The following is a 27,181-nucleotide window of genomic DNA, read 5'->3' on the forward strand; positions in this document are numbered from 1 at the left end:
CAGTCCTTTTATACTTGTTACATAATTTGTTTTGGATAGAGGACCAATTTTTTTTTAAAAAAAAAAAGACTCTTGTCATGGTTCATGATATCCCTTTTATAAAAACAAGAAAAACAGTAATTCAAAATAGGTTTGGGACAATGCTTTCAGGAAATATTGGGGCAAGGTGGAGTGAAGAGAGGAGGTATTTATGCTGATATGCTTTCCAGCCACAATGCTTGTTGCATTCAGGTGCTTTCAAAATGCCATAGGTTAGTAGATGAGCTGTGATGTTTGGCTGTATCAAGGTCTCTCCACCACTAGAACTGGCAATCCTCCTTCTCTGCAGTTTGGGCACAGGCAGGGTGTTGAAAAACATCTTTATTAGCAGGACAGGTGCCACAGTGTCAAGCTAGTACATTAGCATGTCATACTAAAGTTACATATATGACCTTGGAGTTTTACTTCTTTGAGGACACAGTGCCACCATAGGCCATCCTGGCAGATCGGTATGTCCAGGGTGTCCAACAAGGAGAGTTTTCCAGTGTTCACTGGCTGAGTTTTGGATATGGTCTGGGCACAGATTAGGTTTTAAGAAGCTGACTTTTCCAGGACATAAGTTTTCAAGAATGGTCATTCCAAGAAAGAAATCTGATCTTTCTGTTGCTTGTTTTGTTTCCTAACAGTTGGAAGAGAAACTCAAAGAAAAAGTGGATGCAAGTCTAGTGGAGAGAATCAACCTGACGGGAGAGATGGACACTTTCAGCATGTATGTTCAGCAGATGCATCCTCCCAGAATATATCAAACATCCTAGTTTGTCAGCCAGATGGTGCTGGAGTAATGCAAGCCCAAGATCCCAGTGTCGCAGGACCCAGCCAGCAGTAGGACCCACCCAGATCCGCAGCCTAGGCATAGGCATTTCCCTGGTGAAGGAACGGTCATCCTTTGGCTAGAACGAGAGCAGCAGTAGTACAGACTTTAGATGTAGTTGTTCCCCATCGTCCTAGCCAAAGGAACAAGAGCACTGGAAAGGGGAAAGGAAACAGTGAGTTTCCATTTGAAACATCATTTGCATCTTGGCAGCTCTGTGAGGTGGCTGTTACATTTCAAGAAAGGAAGCTATTTCAGTACATTCCTTCCTGCTTTAACTTCCCACTGTTAATCAGCAGCCTTGTCAGTATGATCAAACCCCATTTCAGAGGACATAAAAGACTGATCCAATCTTATATTTGGGGATTATAATTGAGAGAAGATTATCATTCATTAAAATAACTTTTCACGTAACGATGCTAAAAATATTCCCCTCTAACATCCTCTCCTTTCCACCACTGACAAACAGATTGAATATTTTTTGAGAGAAGGAAATCGAGGCAAAAAAATAATTGTTTTGCCTCACATGAGACAAAAGAAAACCTTGGCAAAGCTGGGAAAATAATCCCTATCACCAGCTCTCCTTCTCCATAAAACAAAGATTCAGCCCAGATAGCAGTAAGATTTTTTTCAGAAGACTTCCTTCCTGTGATTCCTCATCTCTTGCTCCAGTGGGCAGGATCCCACTGAATCTCCATCCAGGTTTTTCACATGGTCTCGGGCTCCATTCCAGGTTGCAGAAACTCCCTTCCCTTTAGATATTTCTCAGACCTTTTTAAGAGTGAATCCCTGACCAAAAGCTAGGGTTGCTGTGTCCACTAAGCCAAAGCAAGCAAGGTAGCTGGGGAGTAGAAATAAAATATGCCATATGATCGGGTTTTCTTAACATGGACAAGTTGAGGGTGAGTTTTGTGTTTTCTTGTGACCTTCTCAGCAGGAGCCAGCTACCTTGAGTCACTGCTCAGTTTCCACAGTGGCTGCCTCGTGAGGTGGTTGGTTGTAGGCAGCCCGTATGATGTGTTTTGGAAATTGTTTAAACGTATAGTTCACATTTGCTGGTTTGGACAGCTTTAAAGTTAAACTGACAAGCCTGATGTATCTTGTAACAAAGGCTTTTTAATTGACTTTCAGTCTGTTCCAGTATAGCGCTTTGTCCAGTCTTCTGTCAGTGTAAGTCATAGCTATAAACTTCTGGCATTTGCTCATTCAACATCAAACAAGTTGTTTCTTCTGGGATTTGCTGTCTTGTTAGGCACAGTCATAAAGAAAGTGATAAAATGTTGCTGCTTACACACCCTGGAAAGTGTTTCTTCATTTGCAGAAAGGATAGTGCAGAACCACCCCAAATATGTATAAAGCGATGGACTCTGAGCAGTGGGGGGTTACCCCTGGGGTGGCTAAGCATTTTGAGGAAATGTGGGAAAAATAATGAGCTCTTCTTGAAGCTCCACAGAAGGAAGATTATTGTCATGTAAATCCAGAAATCCATGATTCCCACTTCCCTGCCCTATTAATCTGTTGTGAGATTATGGGCAGCATTTAGAGACCCCTCGAAGGCCTGAAGCGTTGAGTTTGCTGTGGTAAGAACTTCCTGTACTAGAACTATACTGCTCGTTTATGGCCTTAGCTTCCCAATCTGTCAGCTTCTGTGCATCTGTCAGGGATTGTATGAGGATTCATTAACTGCTGCTGAAGTACTCTTACATGCTGCCAGGGGCAAAGATTTGAAGTGGCTTCTAGCAGAACCAGGATCCAGGCCCTCTTGGCATGTCACGATGCTTTGCGTTTGCAACACGCTTCTTGCTGCACCGTTACCCCTCTACAGGAGGTATTTATTTTGAAAAGTAGATAAATAGGTTTGTCTCCCTGTTTGCAATCGTGTGGTTTTCAGGTGAGAGCCCGTACTTTGTGACCCAGCTTCGGACAGACTCCCGACACGTGGAGACTAGTGATGAAGTTGCTTTCCTTCCGAGAGGGTTGTGTTTTGTCTTGGTGCTGAACCACAACCCTTTCCTACAAGTCACTGCCAGCAGCTGCCCTGCAGGAGTCAGCTGTGCCCAAGACACGGTTATTTCAGTCTCGCTCCTTTGGCATTGCTTGAGCTGGTGGAATCCCCCAAGGGAGTAAATCCTGTAGTGCCCACCAGAAGCAGTGGCACCAGCAGAAATGGTCGCAGGCTTTTTTTATGCCAATGCAAGTTTCAGGTCATGTAAACTTGAAGCCAGTAGTCACTTCATCTCCCATGCTCATTTTTCCAACTAATTTTGGATGAGTTTGGTTTTACAAACAAATTAATTGCTCTGAAGGAACAGTCTTTTACTTGGCATCCTGTTCCAGACTTTATGTGCTGGAGCTCTAGGAAAGGGAATAGACAACCTCTGTGGGTTGTGGTGAAGAACAACACTCAGATCCCAGCAGCAGAATTAAGAGTGGGTGATATTTCTCGACAAGGAGGTGGACACTTAAAAATATTTTGAACAGTGAACTCCAGAGTAGTACCCAGAACTTCACAAAGAAGATGAGGGGGAGGAAAGATGGTTTGAGGAAGCGTTGGTCATATTTCTTACAGATCTGCAATTCCCATCTGTGCTACCATCATGAGAAAGAGCAAAAGTAAAATCCAGTTCTTGCATATATAATCCCAAAGTTGTAAACAGGCATCTGTGGCAGATTTAAAGTTTACACTGTTTTTAAAAACTACTTACTTAGTGAAACACTGTCACTTGTTAGTTCTAGCAGAAGTTGCCTGTAATGTGAGTACTGGGTTACGTGCCCTTGAGGGTGGTCTGAGTTGGGGCGAACAGTGTTTCTCGGCTGTTGTTTTAGGATCGGTTGCACCTTTATGCACATCGTAATATGGTGGCATCAAATATGTCTCTAAGCAATATCATGCTGTTTAAAAAAAGGGGGGGGACGGGAAGAGAAATGTGTTTGACTAATGTGTTCTTTAGTCTGGTATATGTCTCTGAGAAACTCAAACAATGGATGGCGGCAATCCTAGACATAGTGTAAATAAGACATCTGCCTTGATCTTCTCAAATGGGAGACATGTTCAGAACTCATACAGATGTACTTTTTAAAATCCTCTTTGCAAGTTTCTGTGAGTAGTAGAATATTGACTGTGAATAAGTGGAGAGATGATAAAATGTTGGTTTTATGCAGACTGGATTAAATTTGAAGCCAAATCTCAGTCTGGGCTCGATACTTAGGGGTTTCTCCTCTTCCTGATGCGAAGGTGGGGGTTACCCCATCTGACACTTTTGATCTCCAGCCCCTTCTATGTGTCAAAACAGAGACAGGTCAACTGTAAAAATGTCCTCTCTACACTAAAGCCCATTGTGTAGCTTCCTGATGAACCGCACGCAGATCTTCCCGGCTTCTTTTCAGTACAAGTTTTAGCCATATGTATTCACAGCGTAATGCTACTGTCAGCTAGTAGATGATTTTCCTTCTTTCACAGTCAAATAAGCCAGTTCTGGCACTGTGTTGCTGAGTACTATTCTAAAACTCATGCTTGATTTTTTTTGCAGTGTAATCTCCAACAGCATACAGCTGTTAGTGCAGGACCTGGATGCAGCCTGTGACCCTGCCCTGACTGCTATGAGCAAGGTAGGGGATGGATTTGTTTTGGGAAGAGGTAGTCTTAAGATCCACGTAGAGTCCTTGTTTGCTTTGATTGCTTGATTTCACTATTGACACATCCTTTTATGCTGCCTTGGGACTTAGCCATCTATTGATTTCTTCTTGCTTCTTAGAGCAGCAATTGCTGTAGTTATAAATATATCCTTCACTCCAAAAACTCCTATCATTCAGATTAGAGCTTTCATTCTTTTGCAGCATGTTAAAATACATGGATAACAAATATACTTTCTGTAAGTATCTAAGGCTTTTGCTTTCCTCTCCTAATGCCAGTGGAGCCTTTAAAATTGGGAAAACTTTTGTTAGCATGAAATTTCAAATACACCTTCTCATTTGCTATCCTCTTTGTGTTCTTTGACAAGGAGTTTTACTAGCCTGCTTGTTTGTGGCCATTAAATGGAGGTCCTCAAAGGGTAATATGGAATTGAGATTGAGCCCTGTTGCTTCTGTGATCCTCTCAAGGACATATGGAGCCATTCCTAGAGAGGCCCATGTGATTAGTGCTTAAGGATTTTGTTGCAGTTACACTGCTGGCTTTTATACGTTTGAAACACAGAACTGTGTTTTCTTGCCAAAGTATTGTGAAAACCCAGACTGCTTTAGACAGAGGTGAAGACAACAAAAGTGGATTGAACTATTTTCTTTTAATTAGAAATATTAAACATAGAGCTCCATTTTTGTAGGATCAACACACTGTCTCGCTGCCATGAATTTTAATAGCTTTCTGCTTTATGATGTATTCCAGCTGTAACTAGCCCCGCCACCCCCAGCTAATATTTGAAGTGGAATGCAGCTGGTAATAGAGCTTGTACATGTTCCAAATGAAAAGAGGATTTTTTTTTTTTTCCCAGTAAAATAACACCATTGGGAAGGGCTCAGCACTTCAGGTGTTGCATGTCTGCCATGTCAGTTCCTTAGATCCCCTGAACCTACATAGTGTGGTAGTATTTGAATCACTTAGCTCTGACTGTTTATACCCAAGTAAACCACAACCTTGAGAAAGGAGCAGCTGGTAGGCCATTTATTTTTGTCTTTGGAACACTGGTAAAATGCAGCACATGTGATGGGACTGATGATATATAAACAAGTTAAGTGTTATGAAATTAGCTAAATAAATACTTGTCACTTGTGCACACATTCCACTATTTGCATCAGACAGAGTCGCTTTTATGTGGTTTTTACTAGACCTGGGTTTGGTGGAAGAGATTTTTTTCCTTTACCCTCTTCTTCCCTTTCCTTTAGGGCTGGGTTATTACTCTGACAGTCAAATAAGAAACACATATAATTATTTAAATGCAGAGTTAGTATTTGGAAGTGTAAAATTTCAGTCTATATTGAAGGAGTAAAGACTGCGTGGCTGATCCATTCCAATTTTTCTTTACTGGGAAGGCATGTCTGACTCAAGACCCCTGTGCCATTAGGGCTCTTCCTTTGTTTAGCTTCTTTTCATTTACTTCACTCTGGTATCCTGCAAGATTGCACATCCCCAGTCCTCTGTTGGAATCTCTTGTTTTTGGTTTTTTTTCCTTGCAAAAATGTTTTGTAACTATAGAGGTAAATTAAGAAATACTTAAACCTCTAAATCCACTTTGGCTGCAGGCCACTTTGAGAGATTTAACACAGAAAATGGCATCGTGAATATTGCTTTCAGCTGGGAATGGTGCTCAGTTTCCCTGATTCTTTACCTTGTGTATTCTGGAAGAAATGGTAAATGACAAGAAAGACCCATATTACAAAATTTGTAGGTGATAATCTTTACTCAAACTTTACAGCAGGTGTAGAATGATTAAACACGGCTGTAGGATGGGGAGCTGGGATGTGGGGTAGGAGAGGAATTTGCCCTAAACCCCTGTTGTCATATTCTGGATAACAAAGTACTGTGAATGTGTTGTACTGATCTGTAGCAGGTGCTTAAATTGCCTGGTGTGCTTTATTTTTAATTGTTGGAATGAGGGGACTGCTAATCTGCATGGGATATTTTTGCCCCAATTAAGTTTATGGATTGCACTGGATAAGGCTTGATTTACTTGCTGAATTAAACATCGATTTATATGTAAAACTGTGCTTGTAAGTGGGGCTGGGGGACATTTTAGTGACTCATGTTGATCGCTTGCTGGTTTTTTATATTTTGCTAAAACCTTTTGGCACAGCTGCAATTTCCCACTTCCTTACAACTGAGTGGACAACAGCAAGCGCTTAAACATGGAGCTTTAATAATCTCTGCAATACACACAAGGAAAACCCCAAGAGCAGAGCAATCAGAGCTGCCAGCTGCTAATTAAAAGTCAGCATGAGTGCATTTTAGCCCTCAAACAAGGTGCAGCATGCAACAGTGCAAACCAAAACTCGTGTCAGAAAACAACGGAGGCAGATTTGGAGGCAGCAGTATCTGCTGCCCGCAGCACCCACTGGCTTTCCTTTCCCTCTCGCCTCTTTCTGCCTGAGCGACACGAGGGCAAGGGAGAAGATGCTGACCCGGCGGTTACAGATGCTCCCCTTGCCCAGTCCGGAGCTTATCGTTAGGATAAGCTGGCAGTGGGATGCTACTGAGCACGGGGAGACCTGGACACCGATTCATGCTCCGTTAAATCACGAAGCAACCCCTTTTGCTAGAGATCCACGTCAGTGCTGGACATGGAGGAGGGACCTGGTGGTTCCTCGTTTGGCCCTGCCACCCCACTCCCAGCTCTCTGGGGACACGGGGACATGTGGGGACATGGGGACCCACAGCCAGGCAGACCCAGGAGCGATCTTGAGCCCCCGCTATGCCCAGAAGGTAGCGCAGCTCTCGTTAGATGTCAAACCACCCCAGTTTTGCTCAGGGTTTCTCTCTTCTCCTCCCTTTTTTAAGAAAGCGCCCTAAAATCTTGATGGTCTGGTGGTTTTGTTGTAAAAACCAGCTCTGAAGGTAGCACCAGATCTTCAAACTCAGGTCCTGCCCTCGCAGGCAGCCGCATCGCGCTGTGTCCTTGCAGGTGTCTTTCGGGTGCTGCGGGGTGCCCCGTGCGCTGGGCTTCTGCCTTTGGCCGGCGACTGCAAAGCCTCGCCGCTCCTGTTCTTTGGGCTTATTTTCAGCTTGTGTATGTAAACTATGTGGATATCCCAAGAAAAACATAGGACAAGGGAAAAAGAAGAATAAATTTAAAATGACAGGAACAAAGCTTTACCAGAAGAGTTAGGCTCATATTTCTTTTGATTACTTTTCAGTATGTGTACTATGTCTTTCATTGCAGCTATTGGGGTTTTTTTTTGGGTGAAGCACACCCACATACACACACACAAAGGACTGTTTTTACTGTTCATGCTTTGAAAGTTTGGTTATAAAGTATTGTTTTTGGAATGAAGACCAACAAAATGAAAGAGCTACTGTTCTATTGTTGTTGCAATAATTCAACACAGCAGTCCCTTCCCACTTTCTGGCTCTTCCTACTATATGGGGATGGTCTGTTGGTTGAGGATCGTTGTCTGTCGAGAAGGGCCAGCACTGGGAATGTGCGAGTCCGTCAGAGAAACAGGCACAAAGTATCATTTTTGGATATGACAGGTACCATGAGGAGTAGAAAAGCAGTTGTCTCTTGAGCAATCTTCCAAGTGAAAATAAGACGGAATGAAAACGTGTCGAGCAGCTAACGAGAGAGATATCCTTTCTAGCTACCCAGGTGATCTGAGATGAGCAGGTTGGGATTTTGTTCAGTTGGTTTAAATGAAGACAGCTTTGGTAGGACACGTGTAGACTCTCTCAGACACTGTGGTTTTGCAAAGAATTTGGCTTCTCTTGCCCATCAAGTCACTTAGGCTGCATGTTGTTTGGATGGAATTGAATCAGCTGGGTTGCAGTGAACAAAGTAGCTGTAATTAAATTAAAACCAGGAATAAAAAAACTACATGCAAAATACAGAACTTGAGAAAACAAGTTTGAGGACAAACAACTCCTCAAAAGAGGAGCCCTGTTTCCTATCCTCATTTCATATCTGTTTTCCTCCTGTTTCACCTTAAGCATGAGGAACAGCCTCTCCAAACAGTTGGAGCACATTGCAGAGTGCGTAGTGTCTGAACAGTAGCATGGCTAAGAGTGCTTTTTTCGGATGCTCGTGTTCCTCAGTGAGACTTTGTTATATACATGGATGCTTGGCCAGGCCTTACCCAATTACCTCTTCCCCCCCTCCCCCCATGACTTATACTGTGTACTCCCTGTGTACTGCAAATAAGGCTCAGAGAAAGTCAAGGGAGTCTCACATCTGGCTCACAGGGGCTATTCTCTTGCATTTCTTTTGACGGTAAATGAAAACAAAATGGGAGGTTGAGTAACTCTTCTTGTTTTGTATTTTTTTACATGTATTTGGGATGAGCTGAAGCTGGCATCCTAGCTTGTACACCAGAAGTGTTTTCAGTGTGAGCTATGCTGGTGTAGAGTGCTTTGGACTTCAAGACTATTTCTACCTCTTCCATCTATCTGTCATCAGTCTCACCAGTATTAAAGTCTTGGCTGCCATACAGGAATCCAGACTTTGCAAGCTTGCAGATATTTTTCTCAAATGCCTGTAATCAGGATTTATAGGGGCACTTCATCCCAGCAAACTGGAAACTGTTAAATATCAAGGCAGTCTGGCGTGCTCCAAAAGCTTTTTTAATCCTACTGGTCCCCATTTGTGTGGATTACTGGTCACAGTCTCTCTCTGCTCTGGTGCAGAAAGGGCCGCTCTCGGTTTTCTTTGTATCTTGTGGAAGGGTTTTGCTCAATCAGTATAGTGACGAAGAACTTGACCTTGGTGGTGAATTGCAGAGGCAGTCTCTTGATGATTCCATAGAGATCTTTTGGCAGGAAGTTTGTACGGTTTTCCTTACCTATTGCTTGAATCTTAATGAATTAAGCAGTCTTTTTGGTTGTTTTTTCCCCTTTGTGCAGATGCAGTGGCAGAACGTGGAACACGTTGGTGACCAGAGTCCTTATGTCACCTCAGTGATTCTCCACATTAAACAGAACGTCCCCATCATCCGCGACAATCTGGCCTCCACGAGAAAGTATTTCACTCAGTTCTGTATAAAATTTGCAAAGTAAGTTACCAACATGGCACAGAGTTTATTGAGGTCTCTGGTTCTCACTAGTCTGTTTGTGCGTGATAATCTATTTGCTTTCTAGTGTGCAGCATCAGTGGCTGTTAGTATCTGGGTCAAGACCCTCTCCATCCAAGGAGACCACAGACGGAGGTGGGGTAGGGCAGCAAACACCAGCAGCTGCTGGCAAGGTTAAAAGATTTTTCAATTTCATGTCTGAAGTTTCCTGCTGAGGCAGATTTTCTCAGGTATTTGTATTGATTGGTTCCTCTTTATGTGCCTAAACCACCCCATAAACTTTTGTGATGATCACTGTCTACTGTTTGCCAAGTACAGAAAGTTTTGGGTTGGACGTCTTTAAAAAACTTTGAATGTCTGAATGTAGACATGACTCTTGCTATGGGAACCTTTTTTCCTTCCAGTGATAAGAGGCTGCAGTGCTTCCAGGTACTGAGAAATTTAGTGCATCATTTGCCTCAAAATAGCTTTTCTAATAGCTGTAGCACTGTTGTAAGGAGGGCATGTGTGATAAGTATATTCTACCTTCAGCTGCTTTTTTGTGCAAAAATAATTCAGTAAGGAGGGGAAATATACATTCAGATTTTGGGAGATATTACGAGCATCTTCCTGGCAAGTCACTTGAGCAGCATGAAAGAACTGGAAGATGAGACAGAAATGCCCCTTGCCTCTGGATTCAGGGTTGAGGGTGCAGCTCTCCAGCATCTCTTGGACATCCAAATTTGGAAGTGATGTGTCTGAAACAAAAATGCAGTTCTTTGGGAAGATAATTTGAACCCTTCCCTGCTTGCCTGTGGCCATCTGAGCTTTGCATGCCAATGCCCCAAGAAAAACCCTCAGGAGGACTCTGCCAATTGTAGCTGCTGCTTTTGGTGTTGCATGTGACTATGCTGGTAGACTTGGGAGCAGTACCATGCATATCATGTGTCACTCTAAAATACCTTAACGTTTCATTCATCTGTAATAAGCTAATCATCCTGAAATAAACTGTATGGCCTGGCAGTTACTGTGTGGGTTTGAGACTGGAGCTTCAGCTCCTGCCTCAGCAGGGAAGGATGCAGCAGGCTCTCCTGAGAACTGTTAGCTTTCGCAGCAGGGAGGCTGGCCTGAGAGTTTCATTCCCCCTTTCTATCTCAGGGTACTCATTAGCTTGCATTAAGGAGCGGTTACTGATAAATCATATTATGACGTCGCCCATAATCACTGTTTGAAATGCTATCTTGGTGAAAATTTATTGCATTTAAGCCTTCTATGTGGTTACGCTTGAATTTTATATTGCTAACATGGTGATAAATAAAACCCCCCATTTACTCAGCTGTTCACAGCATACTCTTAATACCTCAGCTTAGTTGCCTCCCTTTTAACTTTATTGCTAAGCACATACCAAGTAAACTCCAGATAAAATACCCAGCTCTCACGTTTGAGAAAAGTTCACATCTAAGCTGAGTGCCTTCGTCACAGCTTGTTCCATAGAAGAGCACAGAAACCTGCAAAACTACTGCTCCACTTCAAAACGTTTTTTAAGACAGGTACAGCTCTGATCTACAGCATATTAAAATTAAGACACAGTCCTCAATTCACTGTTCCGTGGATCAGGCGTAGAAGTGAAATTTGGTTCCTGAAGATTGTTTTTGCCAGATCATATTTAGAGTCCTTCTGTACAACATGGTTTTAAGGCAAACTAGCCCAGTGGTAAGGGTGCACTGGTCTACTTAAAACACTTACGACATTTTAATGCGTACAAACATTTGTATTTTTGAAGCTCTGAATTCTTATGGATTATTCTGGCCTGCCCAGTATAAATACCTGGCCTTTTGTGTGTTCCACAACGCTGAAAATCCTTTTAACAGGCATTGTGCTTCTCCGTATGTTAATGCCTGTATCTTTTTGAACTGCCAGCCACTTCTCAGCATTAATGGATTGTATAAAGCGCTAGTGTTGAGTTACAGGACCACAGGGGAGAAGGCATCTAAAGTCACTAAATTTAAAACTGAGGGATCTGAGCCAAGTCTGGAAGAAGAAAAATGGCCATCAGAAATTGCATCAATCCTCTAACCTAATTTGTCATATTTGCTTTGTTTTGACCAAAATGCAACCCTCACTCCCTTGAAACAGTGAGAAGCAGCCGGCTTTCCAGGAGGCACTCGCAGGCAGGGTGAGGGGCTCTGTTCTTACTGCACCTCTATCCTTATCCTTTGAAATCAAAAACCGCAGCAGCGAATCCGTGGCTGCTATGCCGGGATGTGTTTGGGAAGTCTGTGACCTGACCTTAATGAGGAAGAGATTAGAACCGAGAGACAGGAAAAACAAACAGCTCTCCCCCTCGCCAGAAAAGTGGCTCGTCCATCATGGACAGCCAAGCGTGGTGGGTAACTGCAGCAGGCGTCCTCCCAGTCACTCTGGCCTTTGCATCGTGTTTTCAGCAAGAGGAGTTAGGTGGAAGAAGATCATGGTGAAGAAGCTTCTGGAGGTTTTGAAGGAACGAGCTGAGCTAAGCCTGGGCAAGCCTGCAAGGGCTGGTCACCGCCTCGGAGAGCAGCATAAAGCAAAACTCTTCTCAGCTGCAGTGACTCAGTGACACCAGGATGCTTTGAATGATGTCCTGCAGTAGCTCATCTCCCATCAGACAGACAGACTGTGGTTGCACCTCTGTCTGCCTTGCTTAGCAAGGCATTGTGTTTGATGCATCATCAGTGCAGGGGATTAGGAAAACACAGGCTTTGGCAGAGCCATTCCCGTTGGAGGGGAGCCTCTCAGATGCTGTGGTTTCTGTGCTTTAGGTTCCTATTCCATCTTGCACTGCTTTATTGTTACACTGGGGACTTGTCTGCTTCTATAGAGGGTTTGCTGGATTCAGTTTTATAGCTGAAGCTGTAAATGAATTCTGGCATCCAATCTAGCTCTGTGGATGTGCAGGGAGTAGAGGCATTTAGAGTACAAAATCTCGTGCAGAGCATTACCATTGAATACGCACGTATTATTCGCATCAGGATTGCCTGGTGTGTGCTAGGAGAGCCAAGCACTGAGTCCAGCCTAGGCAAGAGACTCAAGTGGATTTTTCAGTTAAGTGCAACTGCCCTTGATGGTCTCTGCTAGTCTGAAAAAAAAAAGGGCAAAAAACCCCCAGAGCAGCCCTTGGATCTTACGGTTTGTCTTGTCTGTCCTGCTGGAGTTGAGAAGCTGTTTCCAATAAGGCAGCGTGAAATAACAGGCATGTGGGGATGGAAGGTCGCTTTACCCTTCTGCATTGATTGTGGGTGGCCAACCTAAGGGGCCTGGGAATTGTTTCATGCAAGACAGAATGCCGTCTAAGGGAGACCATGTGGTTATATAGAAGATTAAAAAAAAAAAAAGAGGGGAGGGGGTCCTTTGGCTGCCTGTCTGCCACCCTGCAGAAAGAAAGGCTCGCCCTGTTTCTCATACACAACATGAGCATTAGCACCGTGCCTGACCTTACAGAGGGAGGGAGAGTTGGACCTACGTGCAAGATCAAAGGTACAATTAATCTCTTGTGCTCTTCCGCTTGTAGCAAGCTGCTGTATCCAAAGCTGCTACCGATTGATCATTTTATAGGATCACCTAAGCTCCAGCTGTGCTTGGCACTCTCTATTTGCCCTCTGTGAATTAGTTATACACCTGAAAAATGGACTTCTAAAACAGATAAGTTACATCTCTGCTGTAATGCTGTTGTGCCTGAGGAGACGGGACTTGTTTTCCTCCTCTTATTTATATTTTGTTGCCAAGGTTGTTTCTCTGGTGGCCAAATTCAAAGCTATTTGGGGCAGCCCAGTAGCTGGTTCTCAATAGTAGTTTGAAATTGTTCTCCTTGACACCTCTCCAGGAAAAGATGATTCACTGAGAGAGGTCGTGGCTGTGTCTGAGGGAAGGGGAAGGGAAGGAGCCTTCTCTTGGAAGGACTCTTCCTTGAACCGTTTCTTTCAATTTGCTCAGCAGCTTGGCATGCTCTGTGCCTGAGTTATGTTTTTGTCATTCTTCCATGAGAAAGGGCAAAAAATAAATGTGCTGGCTTGGAAAACAGGTGGCAGGACAAACAAGATGCTATCCATGCTCCTTGCTTCTTGGGAAGGAAACAAATAGCTTGACAGATGCAAGGGGGAAACCACGCTGAATTTAGATCATCACCATAAACAGTGCTTCATTCAAAAAGGACAGAAAACAGACTGACTTACATGAACTTAGGACAGAGCCATTAAAATCTAAGACCTGCCACCAGGTCATGGACAAGGTCCTGGAAACGTGAGCTTTGTAGGCATTCAGCCAAAGAAGGCTCTGTGAAAGAAGCAGAGTACATTAAAAACAAGGCAGCAGGAGGAAGACAAGACTATGAGTGGTGTGGTCCTGAGAGATGGAGTTTGTGTTGCTCATACTGGCCCCTCTCCTTGCGTTCAGCTCTTGAGTTTTCCTGGTGCTGCAGCTCAGTAGGGTAGGTGGGGCAGGATCTGGTCTTGCAGGTGCTCAGCCAGTGCTTCTGCTAGAAGGGAGCATCTGCTTCTCACTGAAGAGTGAAACTACCACAAAGCCTAAAATCAAGAAGCAAAAAGCTAAGACCAAAGCTGATGCTCTGGAGTAATTTGTCCAAGGTGGCGAATACTGGGCTTCCATCTTTGCCAAATTCTCCCCGGTTGAGTGTACGTAACTTAGTCACTTTTCTGAGTCTGAAGTCCACGTTAGTAAAATAGGGTAATGGTGTTTTCCTTTTCACAAAACTTTTTCTTGTCTTGATTGTGTTGGCTAGAAGCTTTCTGGAAGAGTGCCTTTCTGTGTGAATGTCCAGGGCCCAGCAGACCTCCAGCCTTGGCTGGACCTCAAGTTCAGTGTGTAATATGCGTGTTATGGAATTACTTGTATGCAGTAAAATGTACATTCTGGATACAATCAAGATACTTCCATTCCATGAATAGCTATACTAATCCTGGCATGTTGGTTTTTTTATTACGGACAATAGTTTGTTTGCTTGTTCTTGACCTTGTACTGTAATACTTCATATATAGTTTATAGCAATTTATTTACATAGGGTATGTGTGCAGCTTCTCAATTAACTTTGAGATCAGTGTGGATTAAAGCAAAAGAATTGTACCTAGGGTTTGGGGGTTTATTGATTTAGTATACTTAATGTGTCTGGAATCAGCTTGAGAACCAGGCACTTAAAGTGTCTTTGTGGAAAGCCATCCTGGTCTGGTTTTGCATGCTTTGTTACCACAGAAGACTGAATGACTCCAAATACTCACATGTAATTATGTCATTTTGTATCTCTTCTCTACAGCTCCTTCATTCCCAAGTTCATTAACCATCTCTTCAAGTGCAAACCTATTAGCATGGTGGGCGCAGAACAGGTAAGAAGTAGTTGTATTGGCTGTCATATTTTATGACTTTTGGGTTCAAGAAGTCAAGGCAGTTTTTGGTAGAAAGGGGCAGAGAGCTGAGTTATGTGTCCTGAACTCTGGTGCAGCTGAGACAACAGGGCTACACTCTGGTACAGGGCAGAGTGGAAGCAGGTTTACAGGGATCCTGCTGCGGTTGAACCAGTCGTGGGAAAGGGGTCCTAGGCACCTTCCCAAGCAGAGGAGCTTTTACTTTGCCAGTCAAAGTAACAATAGCACAGGAACAGCAAACCTCTTGCGCACCTGTCTAAAGTGTCATGATGAGATTGTTTTCAGTGTGCTCGCACAAAGGAAAAGAAGTTGCTTGTGGCAGAAACTATTGCAAGAAGCTCCCGCGTCCTTCTCAGAAAGACTGTTGTTTTTCTGTCCCATCCTTTCTCAAATTTCCCTCTGCTGCTACTCTGCCTTCTCCTGGAGTTAAACTCAAGCCTATGGCCTCTCTGCTCAGAAGAGTTGGGGCATGGTCAACCCGAAGTTGCTGGATGAGATGTGCTTCCCCTTTCCTCTCCTTCAAGAAGTTCCAGGGTGGAGGGTGGGCAGTGAAGAGGCCCTGTGCAGTAATGGCTTTAATCCGTTATTCATACATGTGTCTGCTCCTTAAAAGGAGTTGATGTAGGAAGCATTATTTGGAGGGGAAGTGAGACAACAGGAAAACTTTACCAAAAAAACCCAACAAGAACCCCAACCCAAAAGCCCAGGTGTCCAGGGAGTTTCTCACCTCAGGTAGTTTAAACACCGATACTTTTTTTTTTTTCTTTAGTAAGTGTTGAATGTAAAACACACACAGTGCTTGGTCTCACATGACAATGTGTATGCCAAGAGCAGGTTGATTCCTACGCGTTCCCCACGCAGTGCTCAGCACCACGCTCCCGCGGTGGCGGTGTGCCAGCTCTCAAGCAGAGCAGTGCCGGATCCTCCCAGGGACTGTGCTCGCTGCTCCCAGGTGCTGGCTCCTTCCTCTCTGAGGAAGCGAAGCCGTGGGAGCCCAAGGGCTCCTCCGCAGCCTGATGGCAGTTTTGCTAGAGCCTGCGTCCTGGCTGAGGTCCAGCGAGTGCAAATAGATGTTTGCCTCCTTCGGTTTGCCTGCTAGTTATGGATGGCTGCTGTCTTCCTCTCCTCAGAGCTGTGTGGGAAGGATGGGGTTGTGGAGGCATAATGCAGTGTTTTCTCTATTCTGTCCCAAAAAATTGCTAAATGGAGGCCCTGGGTTTGGTGGGAGTTTTGAATCTCGCTAGGCAAGTGATGCTGCAGTGCCTGAAGACAGGACAGTTTCTTTCCTGCGTAAATGCCTTCCAGGCCTCGCTTCCTCAGGCATTGCAAACAGATGCCGAAACACTGCTGCGTGGTGGGGAAGAGCCGTCCCCACCTCTGCGACTCTGTAACTGAGACCCAGGGAAGTGATGACCCAACATCTAGGTCAGGACTCCCCAGCTTTCTCCCAGGAACCTGCCTCCCTGTTGCACTTTGAGAGCTGTAGATACTGCAAGACAGTGACATACAGTCTTTGGGAAGGAAGGACGGTGAATTATTGCCACTTGAATTAACGTATGCATTTCTGTTGAAACACTGCCCCTTGACAGGAGCCCCTGTCCCCGAGTTGCACATGGGTGGGCAGCACAGGGTATTTATTTATTGCCTTGAGACCATGGGTGCAGCTGCAGGGCTGTGACCCTCCGTCTCCCACCCCTGCCTGTGGGCTGGGACCCTGCTACTCTGCGAGAATGAGGTTTTGATTTCAGCTGTCCCCTGCATATACAGCAGCTCCTGACGGGCTAATTTAAAAAAAAAAAAAAAAAAAAAAAAAAAAAAGGCAGAATTGTCCCTAATGGGACTGCTGTGAACTTCAAATCGGTGCCTTAAAAGCTGCTTGGGTTTTAGGCATCAAAGATGGGTTCTGAGCAGTGTGTGTCTGCAAAATGAAACAGGAGCTTTACATCAAAACTTTCCTCTTTCTTAATGGAAAGCAAATGAGCGAAGCACGGTTCCTGTTCATCTTGTGCGATGAGCAAGAACCTGAGAGTGATTAAATGAAATCTTTTTTTAAATAAGTGTCTAAAGTGATTAACCGGTTGCCAGCAGTGGGCTTCTGTCTAATGTTAAAAGGTTTTAATATTACTGTATTGGAATAACAGGCCCAATTTGCTTCTTTAAAGCAGACTGGGAAGGTTTTTAGTCTGATTCCCAATGAATATGTGTCATAAGTGGGACATACCTTCCTGGGGTTAGATGTACAGAGGTCTTCAGAAGTTGATCTCTGTCTCTGCAGCATATAGGTCTTCAATTGCTTAGCATCTTTTGAACAGCCCCCTCATTACCCACCAGCATCTTTCTACACCAGTTTCTCTCCTCTGGTGCAAATGTTGTTGCGGAATGTGCTTTCCTGGCCTTCCTGGTCCTAAACACAGCTTTTCTTGCTGTTTGCTAATAATCATGTTTGAAATCTGGACACTTGGGCAGTGTTTACGGAGGTGTTCAGTGTGGGGAATGAGTGACTATGGGGTTTCACTTTTTGTGTTTGTCTCTCTGACTTAACAACAATTCTCCATCTCAGCAAGCTTTGGCAGTGAGTTAGCAATGCCAGGGACCTGGAATGGATAATGGGAGGAAATAGAGTGAGGGGACAGAGCCTGCGAGTGCTGCGTCTGCGGGAAAGGCTGCAGAGTGTGCAAAACTCCTATTAGACATGCGAGAGTTTACGTGGGAAAGACGTGAATTTCCCAACCGTGGAAAAATCTTCCGTCTATGGGATCCCTTGTAGACATGCAGGAATCCAGCTATGACAGCCTGAGCCGACATCAGGCTCCAGCAGCTCCAGGGTGCACAGAGCTGCTTGTTTGTGCTGTGGTTTCCTGGCTTCCCAGGACAAGATTGGTGGCATCGGTTGATCTCATGCAAACCATGAAACAGACAGCAAACAGCAATGATACGCTGCCGCAGATAACAGGGTCCAGATTTGAACTGGCATGACCCATCACCCCTCCTCCTCAGCTCAGTCCTTTGTATTTGACCGGAATTCCCACGTGTGCTGAAAGCCGTAAATGTTCATATTTTTCACGGTGACTGCTGGGGGTTCTGCAGTGCCCGTAACGTTCTGTGTTGCTCCAGAAGAACAAGCCTCCACCTGCTCCTGAGAGCCCTTTTGCAGGTAGTGCGGTGAGTGTGCTGACAGCCCAGCAGGCTTTCATACTCGCTGCTGTGTAAATAAATGGTGCTCCTCTTCTTCTAGATTGATTTCAGATTTCTGGCCTTCACTGATCTTCTCTCACCTCCTCAAACATATCTCATGCAATCAGAAGTGTGCAGTATTTGGGGTAATTTTGCTCTAGGAAACCCCTAACCCACAGCGTTTTATCTTCAGACAGCGCTTGTCTGTCTGGGCTAAATTTTGTGGCTGCTGTTTGCTGCTTATTTCGCTGCTGGTCTAGTAAAAAACAACATACAGGCTGTGAGTTTCAGTGTACCAGCGAGCACAGGATATTGAGCAGTTCTCAGTGTAGCTGTATTGTGTTGCAGTTTTCTTTTTAAAGAAAAAAAAAAAAAGTGGTTGAGTAAATGCAGAAGACCTGACATAATGGGTGGTTGGGTGCAGGAGGAAGCACGGTGTTAATTCATTTGACCTCAGTATCTAAATAACGATACGGCTACAGGTAATCGAGATTGTTTCACTTTATACTGTCAAGGGGAAGAGGACTGGAAATCCATGCCTTATGTGCCAGATGTTGAGTTGCCATAAGTCGTTTCAAGTCAGCAGAGCAGTGCTCTGTTAAAATCAATGAACGGTGCTGCCATGTAGCCACGGGTGATTGTGTTTCCTTGAAGTGTCATTACGTGGGTCAGTCCCTCCTGTTCCTGCAGTCCAATTACCAGGACTTTTTCCAATGTGGGAAGTGTTAAACTTTTAAGGATGTTGGATTATAGCAGCTAATGGAGGTTGGTAAAAGGGACCTGAATAACAGGTTGTGATTTAACTATTGCAGCTGCTGCTGGACACTCACTCTCTGAAGATGGTTCTCCTGGATCTGCCCTCCATTGGGTCCCAAGTGGTGAGGAAGGCTCCTGCCAGCTACACAAAGATAGTGGTGAAAGGCATGACTCGGGCTGAAATGATCCTGAAGGTAACTCAAGACTTTTGATAACCTGCCAGCCAGACTGCTGGACTGGGAATCGGAGCGAGCAAATTCCAGGGGGCCCTTCCTTTGAATGCGGCAATCTGCAATTGCACATGAACGTATGCGAGCTTGTCCGGGTGCACTGCCAGCTGTTCTACAGAACGGGCTTCTTCGCCTTGGTTTTGCCCCCACTCTCTTTTAACATCGCATTTGAGTTTTCATCCTCATTTTTCAAGGTAACCAAGGGCTCAAGTTCTGCTTACTAGGAGAGTTGGGGCACCAGATTCCCTCAGGACCTTGTGAAAATCAGAGCTAGCATCCATAAGTGTCTGCTGCAGGGCAAACCTTCCAGTTCAGGTTACTCCAGGCCTTTGTGCAGACTCCATCATGCAGGGGAGCCAAGCCGTGCTTGAGTCACCTGTTTACTGTCTAGTGTAACAGCCAGTGCAAACATGTCTGGGTTACTGTATTCACCAGAGTCCTTTTTCTTTTTCCAGACCTGGTGCCTGGAAAATGACCCAAAAGCAGTGTGTTGTCTTCATATAAAGTAACAAGCAAAGCAATCTCCCCTTCCCCGCTCTTGCTGGAGTAAGAAGTTAGGTTTGATCCCAGGAGAAGCAATGGGAGCAACGCAGTTGTACCCTCCTGAGCGATGGGATTGTCCCCTGCTCACCTGCAATGCTGTGAAGATGTTCTTGTGAGTGAATTAGCATGACCTGGGGTCAGGCAGGACAGGCAGCTGCCAGCCAGAGCCTCCTGTAAACCTCAGCCAAGGCAAGGAGGGGGTGCAGAGGCCGGGCTCTCCATGCTTGCCTGCTGCTCAGTGTGGCTTTGCTCCCATGCCCAAGGTAATGTCACGGCTGAGTTTGCGTTCCGAATTCAGAAATTAGTTCTGCAATTCCCTGCTTTAGAAGTAAGGTGACTGAGATGTTAGTAGATACGTTAAAGGAAGTCTAAATTTTCTTAGAAACGACCTGAAGAAAAATACCCTGGTAGTGCTAACAGAGGAGCAGGGAGCATTGGTGCCCGTTGCATACTGAAACAGGTCTTTCCTTGGAGCTTATATGTAAATCAGAAAAGTAATGTTGTTAGTTTGTCTACCCTTAACATCACATTGGCTTCATCGGGAGCAGTATAGGAAGTGCCTTGGGCAGGGAGTGCAGGCTGCCGAGTGCTGCTGGTCCGCAGGCTGTGCAGTAGCAGCATGACTGCTTTTTCAGACATCCCATGCTTGCCCTGCTGCTGCATAAAGCACTTCTGCTGGCCCCAAGTGAGGGCTCCATGTCAGTGTAACTAGAAATTCAACAGCGATATGCTTATGGCGCTCAGTGCTCCACAAAGCTGTTTTACAAAATAAGGCCCCGTGTAATTGGCGGATGATGGGGCTGAAAGGTTGGCTGGGGCAGGTTTGCTGATCGTAGTGACTGAATAGATCACCCTGAGTCTAGGTAACCCACACACAGCGTTTGGGGCTGGTGTCAGCAACCATCTCGGGGGTTCGGGAGAGGAAAAAAAGGCTCTTGGAAGTGCCTGCTCCCACTGGACCACCAGTATTTCTGTAGGAAGATATCCTTGCAGGAGCCCAGAGCTTGACCGGTCATCTCTGGCTGTTCTGTTTGCCATGTGGGTTGTCTCTTTTTATCAGTGCTCAGATTCCCTCAGCTGTTTCCAAATTGTACATTAAAGAGTCTTTTCCCTAAGAGCTGTTTCACCCCATCAGAAGTACAGGCCACTACACTCCTCCTCAGTGTTTTCAGGGCTCTCCTACCTACTACCAAGATGATTCAGAAGCGATGCCTCTGTTGCATACAACAATACCACCATACAGTAGTGTGCCCAGGCTTATACTGGTGCAGCTAATTCAGTAGGAGTATCATTGAGCCCGTAGATGGCACAAAGAAATTCATTCAGCTAAGCCCTACAAAGCACAGATGCAAGCGGGGAGGAGGGCGTCAGGGTGCACACATCCCACAGAGCTGTTTCCTTTCTCCTTTGGCTACACTGTCTGAAGTTCCAGCTTTTCATCTTGGCAGAAGATTTTTACAAGGACTGTAAATTAAGGATTTATAAGTGTATACATGGCTATGATGTTTCATTGGTCTGAAGTGCAGGGAAAGAAAGAAATGTCTTGGTGACAGAATACAGTGTGGGGTGAGCTGGGTCAATGGAAACATATGGAAATGTTTTCAGAGACAGGGAAGAGTCTGGTCCTGTGCTGTTTCTGCCCTGCGTGCAGGCACACATTCACACACACACACATTCACACGCACACATGCACACACGCACTTCCCCAGAAAGATGGGTTTGCTGCCCACCATTATCAAAAATGTGTTCTCTATGGAGCTCGCTGCTTACGTAAGGAAAATATAACAATGAGTAATCATTTTTCCAGCTTCAAGGCTATTTTAATTTTTTTTCCTGACTTCACCATTGCTGGGACTAAGAGGGTGTAAGCTCTGGGGCAGATGTCAGCAGGGGGTTCGCACGCTGCATCCCACTTTCTCCAGAGAAACATACAAGAGGAGCTGCACCCAAAGGACAGAGCAGCTGCGTGTGGCACTGCTCACCCATCAGGTTACGTGTCAGAAGCGGGAGGACTGCACAGCAGATTGCTCTGACCCACGCTGTGCTGGGGATGCAGGGAGTGACTGCGGAGTGTCGTCAGATTCCCCTGTGACACGCTGCCTCTGCCCTGCCTCCGGGCAGGAGGGAGCGAGAGGGATGCACAACCAAAGTGAGGGTTTGGACTGTGTCCCAGCTGCCTGATCTGTTGGGGACTTTCTAAGCGTCCCCCTTACCACCAGCACTGCCTTTCTTCCCCACGTGACTCCCCCAGCTAGTCTTCCCCATGCAACAAGATTAAAATCTTGTGCTTTGACAATACCCAGTGCCTGCCAGCCCACAGGCGTACAGACAAAGTCCTGCTGCTCTTTGAAACGTGATACACAGCCCCTTGGGTCCGAGCACCGCTGCTGTGCGGAAAGAGACCCTGTCCTTCTCCCTGCTCCTTACTTCTCTTCACTCGCCTCTACCTCTCAGTTAGTAGCAGCATGTACAGCCTCTTTCTTGTTCCTTAAGCATTTTATTTTAGGAGAGGCCAGCCCTGCTGTCGCTTGTGTGCCTGAGTTGACTGAGCACTGGCTTTAACTCATAGAATTTGTCTGATCTCTTTTTTCTTGTCTTGGCAGGTGGTTATGGCTCCTCACGAGCCCCCGGTTGTGTTTGTCGACAATTACATCAAGCTCCTTGCTGACTGCAGCACTGACACTTTCCAGAAGATACTAGACATGAAGGTTAGAACCTGTCCCACAGGGTTTCTGCTCATCTGCTAGCGCTGCATTGAGATTGTTGGTGACTTTTCAGTAGAAACATAGGGGTTTGGGAACGGGAAAAGCACTCTAAGGCAAGTGTATCCTCTGTACTCTGAAAGTCTGTAGAGTTGCTGCTGAAGAACAACTTTTCAGCTCACTTTGCATGCTCACCTGCTCTGGCTTTTGGGGCTGAGTTCAATTGTCTCGGAATCATCCAGAGGTCTACATACAGCTCTTGGTGGGTGAACAAAAGGTTGGGGTTTGAAATGGGCTCTCCCGCAGCTATTCTCATGCATGCCCGCTCCCGGATCAATGAAGTCTAACTGTCTTGCTTCACTGTTCTTTGCTCCCGCAGGGCCTGAAGAGGAGTGAGCAAAGCAGCATGCTGGACCTCTTCCGCCAGCGCCTCCCGGCTCCCCCCTCCGGAGTGGAGAACACCGGCTCCCTCTCGCTGAGCGCTCCTACACCCGAGCAGGAGTCCTCTCGGATACGGAAACTGGAGAAACTCATCAAAAAAAGACTCTAAGTGAGCAGAAGTAAACTCTGTTGCTCAGGACTAGCTGCAGTGACTGGGAGCAAAGCTCGTCAGACTTATGATTTACAGTATGCTGCTGAAAAATCTGTGTTCCATCACTCCCATGCCCTGTGATCTCTTAACCATCATATACCATGATACTGCATCTCCATTCAGACCAAGGGAGAGTTTGACCAAGGTGTTTGCCCTTAGACAGCTTAGCAGGAGTGAAACCCAGGACGTTGCTGGGTCCATGTGGTGGAGAAAATAGAGGTACCTGGAAGTCAGCAGCTACAAAAACAGTTTAGGTGGATTCAGAGAATATCTAGCTGTGATGCGCTTGGTGTCCCAGCCTTCAGCGTGGCTGAGCTCCTGCTGCAGCACTGAGGATTTTGCCTGAGAGTTCTGTGTTACTGTTCACTCCCTGTTGCGCAGCTGTTCCTGTTTCATTATTTATCTGAGGGGGATACACCAACCCCAAACCATCACCACCACCACCAAAAAAACCCCAACCCTTTCACAGCTGGAATCCAGGCATCTGCAGCTCCACTGAATTAATGAGATGCCCAGGAGAGAACCCCAAAGCAGATTTCTCCCCTGCTCCCACAAGAGGCGTGCAGAAACCACCAGTAAAACAGCAAGGCAACTCCTTTTCAGAACAGGAGGAAAGGGCTGACTGAATGCCTTCTGCACCTTGGCAAACCTCCTGCCAACAAGCTGGCAGCCTCTGTCGCTGTTACAGCTTAAACGCCAAACCCTAGACATCTGCAGAGCCCATCTCCAGCCGCTTGTTATTTCTCCTGTGTGTGCTGGACTTGCCCGCTGTCCCCGATGGGAGTTCCCGTCCCACATCTCATCCTCTCTCCACAAAGGGCCGTTCATGGAGCAAGCGTCAAACAGCACCAGCCCCTCGTTCTTACGCCAGCCGGCGTGTCCCAAGCAGGGGTGTGCCCCTTTGGCACCTTCGCTGCCCTGCGAGGAGAGATGCTGGAAACATTGGCTTTAACAGGGAGCCTGGGCCTCTTCCCAGGATGGGACGCTTACAGCAGCCTCAGACTTCGAAGGCCTTCCTCTCCTCCTCCTCCTCTGAGCTTCAGTTTGCACCAGTGCAGAGAGGAGGAGAACCAGAGGTGAAATATTTTGGATAACCCAGGCCCCCCTTCCCAGGAGACCAGCTCCTGCTGGCACCCAGCCACAAAGCCAGCATGGAGCAGGGTTGGGGTCAGTGGACATCTGCGCCCTGCCTGTTGTGTGAGCTTCCCCGAGGAGTCTCTGTGCAGGGAGACATCGCCTTGTCATTAACAATGCTGGATTTCTTCCACTACTCTACCCTTTTTGGGGGACTTTGAAGGCATGTGCCCAACTGTGAACAACTGAATCCCTTATGGGTTTAGGGGCAGATCGACCAGTCGTGCCTGCTTTATTTTAACTCAAGCTTCACTTGCATGTGCAGGAAAAAGAAGTCCTGTACCAGTTTGGCAGGTGAGGAGCAATCATGGTGTCAGATGCCTTCTTGGGAGGGTCATGCTCCTCACCAGGTCAAGTTTGGGCTGTAGGACTATATTTATTAGGGGCTGTGCTTGTTAGGGATTGTAGTACTCATCACTGTGCATCTGGGAGAAGGGATCAGACACGCTCCTGGAAAATGAGCTCCGTCCCAGAGCTTCACGGGAACTGGGAAGGGAGGAGGTGAAATGAGAAATCCCTGAGTGAGGCAGAACCTGGGCTCACACTGTCTGCCTGTTTGTGCTTCAGCACTGTCCCCTCTTGGGCGCAGGCTGCTCCCCTTCCCTCTCCTCAGCCCCGTGGCTGTGGGAGGGCAAATTTGGTGCCTGGTTGGTAAAATCCCGTTCTCCCTTTGCACAGCCGGCAGGTGAGCCTGTGCTTGAACACGCAGGAGTTAATTACAGGATTTGAGCAGAAAGAATAAATCTGTAGAGATGAAATCCTCACTGGTCGGGTTTTCTAATGCTGCTCAGACCAACCTGCAGCTCCAGCGAGGTGTGCACTAACAGATACGCTAGCACCAGCTCTTTGGGATGTATTTTCGGGGCTTCCCGGGCTTGGGCCCTGGCTGTGGTGTTGCGGGTGCTCAGCTGCAGAGAGTGGTAGTGGTGATGTCTGTTGCAGAGCAGCAGTAACAACAGTTGTGGGGAGGGACGGCAGTTTCTTGTCACTCCGGTTTTACAAATCTTCCCAGAGTCCGCTGTTGCTTCATTTATTTCCTCTCCTGATTTCACATCGGGTGACAAAAGAAGGAACGGTGGTTGAAAGCACGTCAGGATTACAAACGGCCATTCCCCAAGGACAGCTTATCTCAAGGTGCACGTGCAGGATGGTTCACACGTTATCAAATGCAGTAGCCAGGGAGGAGGGAACACGGGTTTGCAGAGATTCATTATTCCCGTGGAGGGATGAATAATTTATTTTAGATTAATTTTTCTTTGTTCTGTCTATGGATGATTCTCTGACTAAATTATGAATAGCCGAAGACGATGTTCAAGTTACCATCGTGTGTCTTTCCCTGAAGGCTTCCCCCGTTTCATTCTCTGCATTTCATTCTGGAGATAAGAGGAAATAAGAGGAAAAATGAATTTTTAGTTTCAGCCTTTGAAGAATGCAACAGGTCTGGGTGTTTGGAGTTCCACTTTTAGAAAGCAAGTCTGCATTTTTCTACTTTCGGTATAAGGGTTTTGTCCCCCTGGCTCTTGGGTATTTATCAGATTTAGCACATCTGTATGTGTATGTTAGCTGTTTGGGGTTTACATCTCCGGGGAATAAAGGATGGTTTTTTTTCTGTATAAAATGCCACTTTTTATGGGTTTTGGCCGACGTGTGATTCTGGCTGTATGTCGGAATGTGACACTAAAATGAATTAAATGGTTACTGATGTTCATCTGCTGGGTGTTTTCTGTACAACTGCCATGCAGCAAACCCTCAGGGCTGGGACAGACCTCACCCAGAACGCGCTGGACCCAGGGCTCCATGCTGTCCGTCTCCATTGCTCTCTCCTGCAGCTTCTCTCTTTTCTGGCTTTTCCACCTTCTGCTGCTCCAGCAAGCAACTCTCCGCCGGCAGCATCAGCATTTGCAGCAGCTTCCCCGCACTGTGCGGGCGGTTCAGCACAGCTGACCTTGTGCCCCTAAATAATCAGATCATTTCTGATGACTTTAACTGCTGGAGAGATTTCCGAGAGATCCTAATTTTTCCTTTGGAATTAATTAAGAGGTAGCGCCTTTTTTTCCACACGATGCATGACGTTGGAAGAGTTTCTTTCACTTGGAGAATTAATGACTCATTTGCTTTTCTCCTACTGCTCTGCCGGTCCTGCCCCCTCCGCCCTTGGGCAGGAGCAGCCCATGCCAGGCGACGCGGGTGTTTATTTCTTTCACCACATTTACAGCCGTGAGTTTAAGCATCTGAGTGACGATGTCCAAGTCTCCACAAGCCTTTTCTTGGCCACAGCTGGGCGGGCGGCAGACGCGGTTGCTGTTCGGCAGCATCAGGCCACAGCCCTGCTGTACTTTGGAAAATGAGCTGAAGCATTTGTCTTTGGGCTGTGTCAGAAAAGGCTTTGGCAGAAGGCGTTCCTCTGCGCGCCTGCTCCGCTGGGGCTGGTTACACCAGCTAGTGCTACCGTCACCCAGAATTTCTAGGTTAAAGCCTGCGCTCATTCCCTTCTCTCAGCCAGAGCAGCTCCACCTCGGAGCCCAGCAGGACCCGGGGAGCCCATAGGGCTGCCGTCGGGGTCTGGATCCCACAGGGAGGGGAGAATCAGCCTTTGCTGCTTGCAGCACATGGAGCTTCCTGAGCCCTGGGAAAATCTTGGCTCGTGGCTCAGCGGTTCACGAGGGCGGTGGCGGCAGGGCTGTTAAAGCCGATCGAAACTCAGCAACTTCAGCAACGTGCCGTCAGCGTTCGTCCCTACAGCCGAACCGCTCCCAGGGCTGTCATCAATCCCACTGCTTGGAAGCGTTGCTGTGAGCGTGACTCCCGTGCCCAGCGGGTTCGTAGTCTGCTCCATGGGGAACAGCCTGGCATTTCCCATCGTTTGGAAATAATTTTCCATCGTTATCAAATAACACAGGATCCTTCTGATTTGCTTTCCCCTGCCCGCAGCGACGGCCCCCTGCACCGCATCAATGTGCCTATTGTTCGGTTGCTGATTAAGCCGAGCACGCCTGGCCCTGTGGAAAGTCCTTTATGGAAGGAGGATCTTGATAAGATATTCGTATCTGCTCTGTCCGGGCTGTGCGTGGGCAGTTAAAAAGTAAATAACATGG

The 27,181-nt window shown here is 46.3% G+C and overlaps 1 protein-coding gene across 3 annotated transcripts in view; it reads left to right on the plus strand.

Annotated features, from left to right (window-relative positions):
- The window catches only part of VPS53 (VPS53 subunit of GARP complex), a 69,361-nt gene extending 43,567 nt beyond the window's left edge, over window positions 1–25,794 (plus strand). For all 3 annotated transcript variants that reach the window (XM_075032888.1, XM_075032889.1, XM_075032890.1), the window contains 7 exons: window positions 666–748; window positions 4,381–4,459; window positions 9,396–9,544; window positions 14,847–14,916; window positions 18,942–19,079; window positions 22,262–22,366; window positions 22,740–25,794. In XM_075032888.1, the coding sequence (XP_074888989.1) occupies window positions 666–748; window positions 4,381–4,459; window positions 9,396–9,544; window positions 14,847–14,916; window positions 18,942–19,079; window positions 22,262–22,366; window positions 22,740–22,910 (795 nt within the window). In that variant the 3' untranslated portion in view covers window positions 22,911–25,794. The remainder of the gene's footprint in view (window positions 1–665; window positions 749–4,380; window positions 4,460–9,395; window positions 9,545–14,846; window positions 14,917–18,941; window positions 19,080–22,261; window positions 22,367–22,739) is intronic.
- Window positions 25,795–27,181: the final 1,387 nt, after the last annotated feature.

The sequence above is a fragment of the Buteo buteo genome, chromosome 7 (genome assembly GCF_964188355.1).
Source record: "Buteo buteo chromosome 7, bButBut1.hap1.1, whole genome shotgun sequence".
Classification (NCBI taxonomy): Eukaryota; Metazoa; Chordata; class Aves; order Accipitriformes; family Accipitridae; genus Buteo; species Buteo buteo.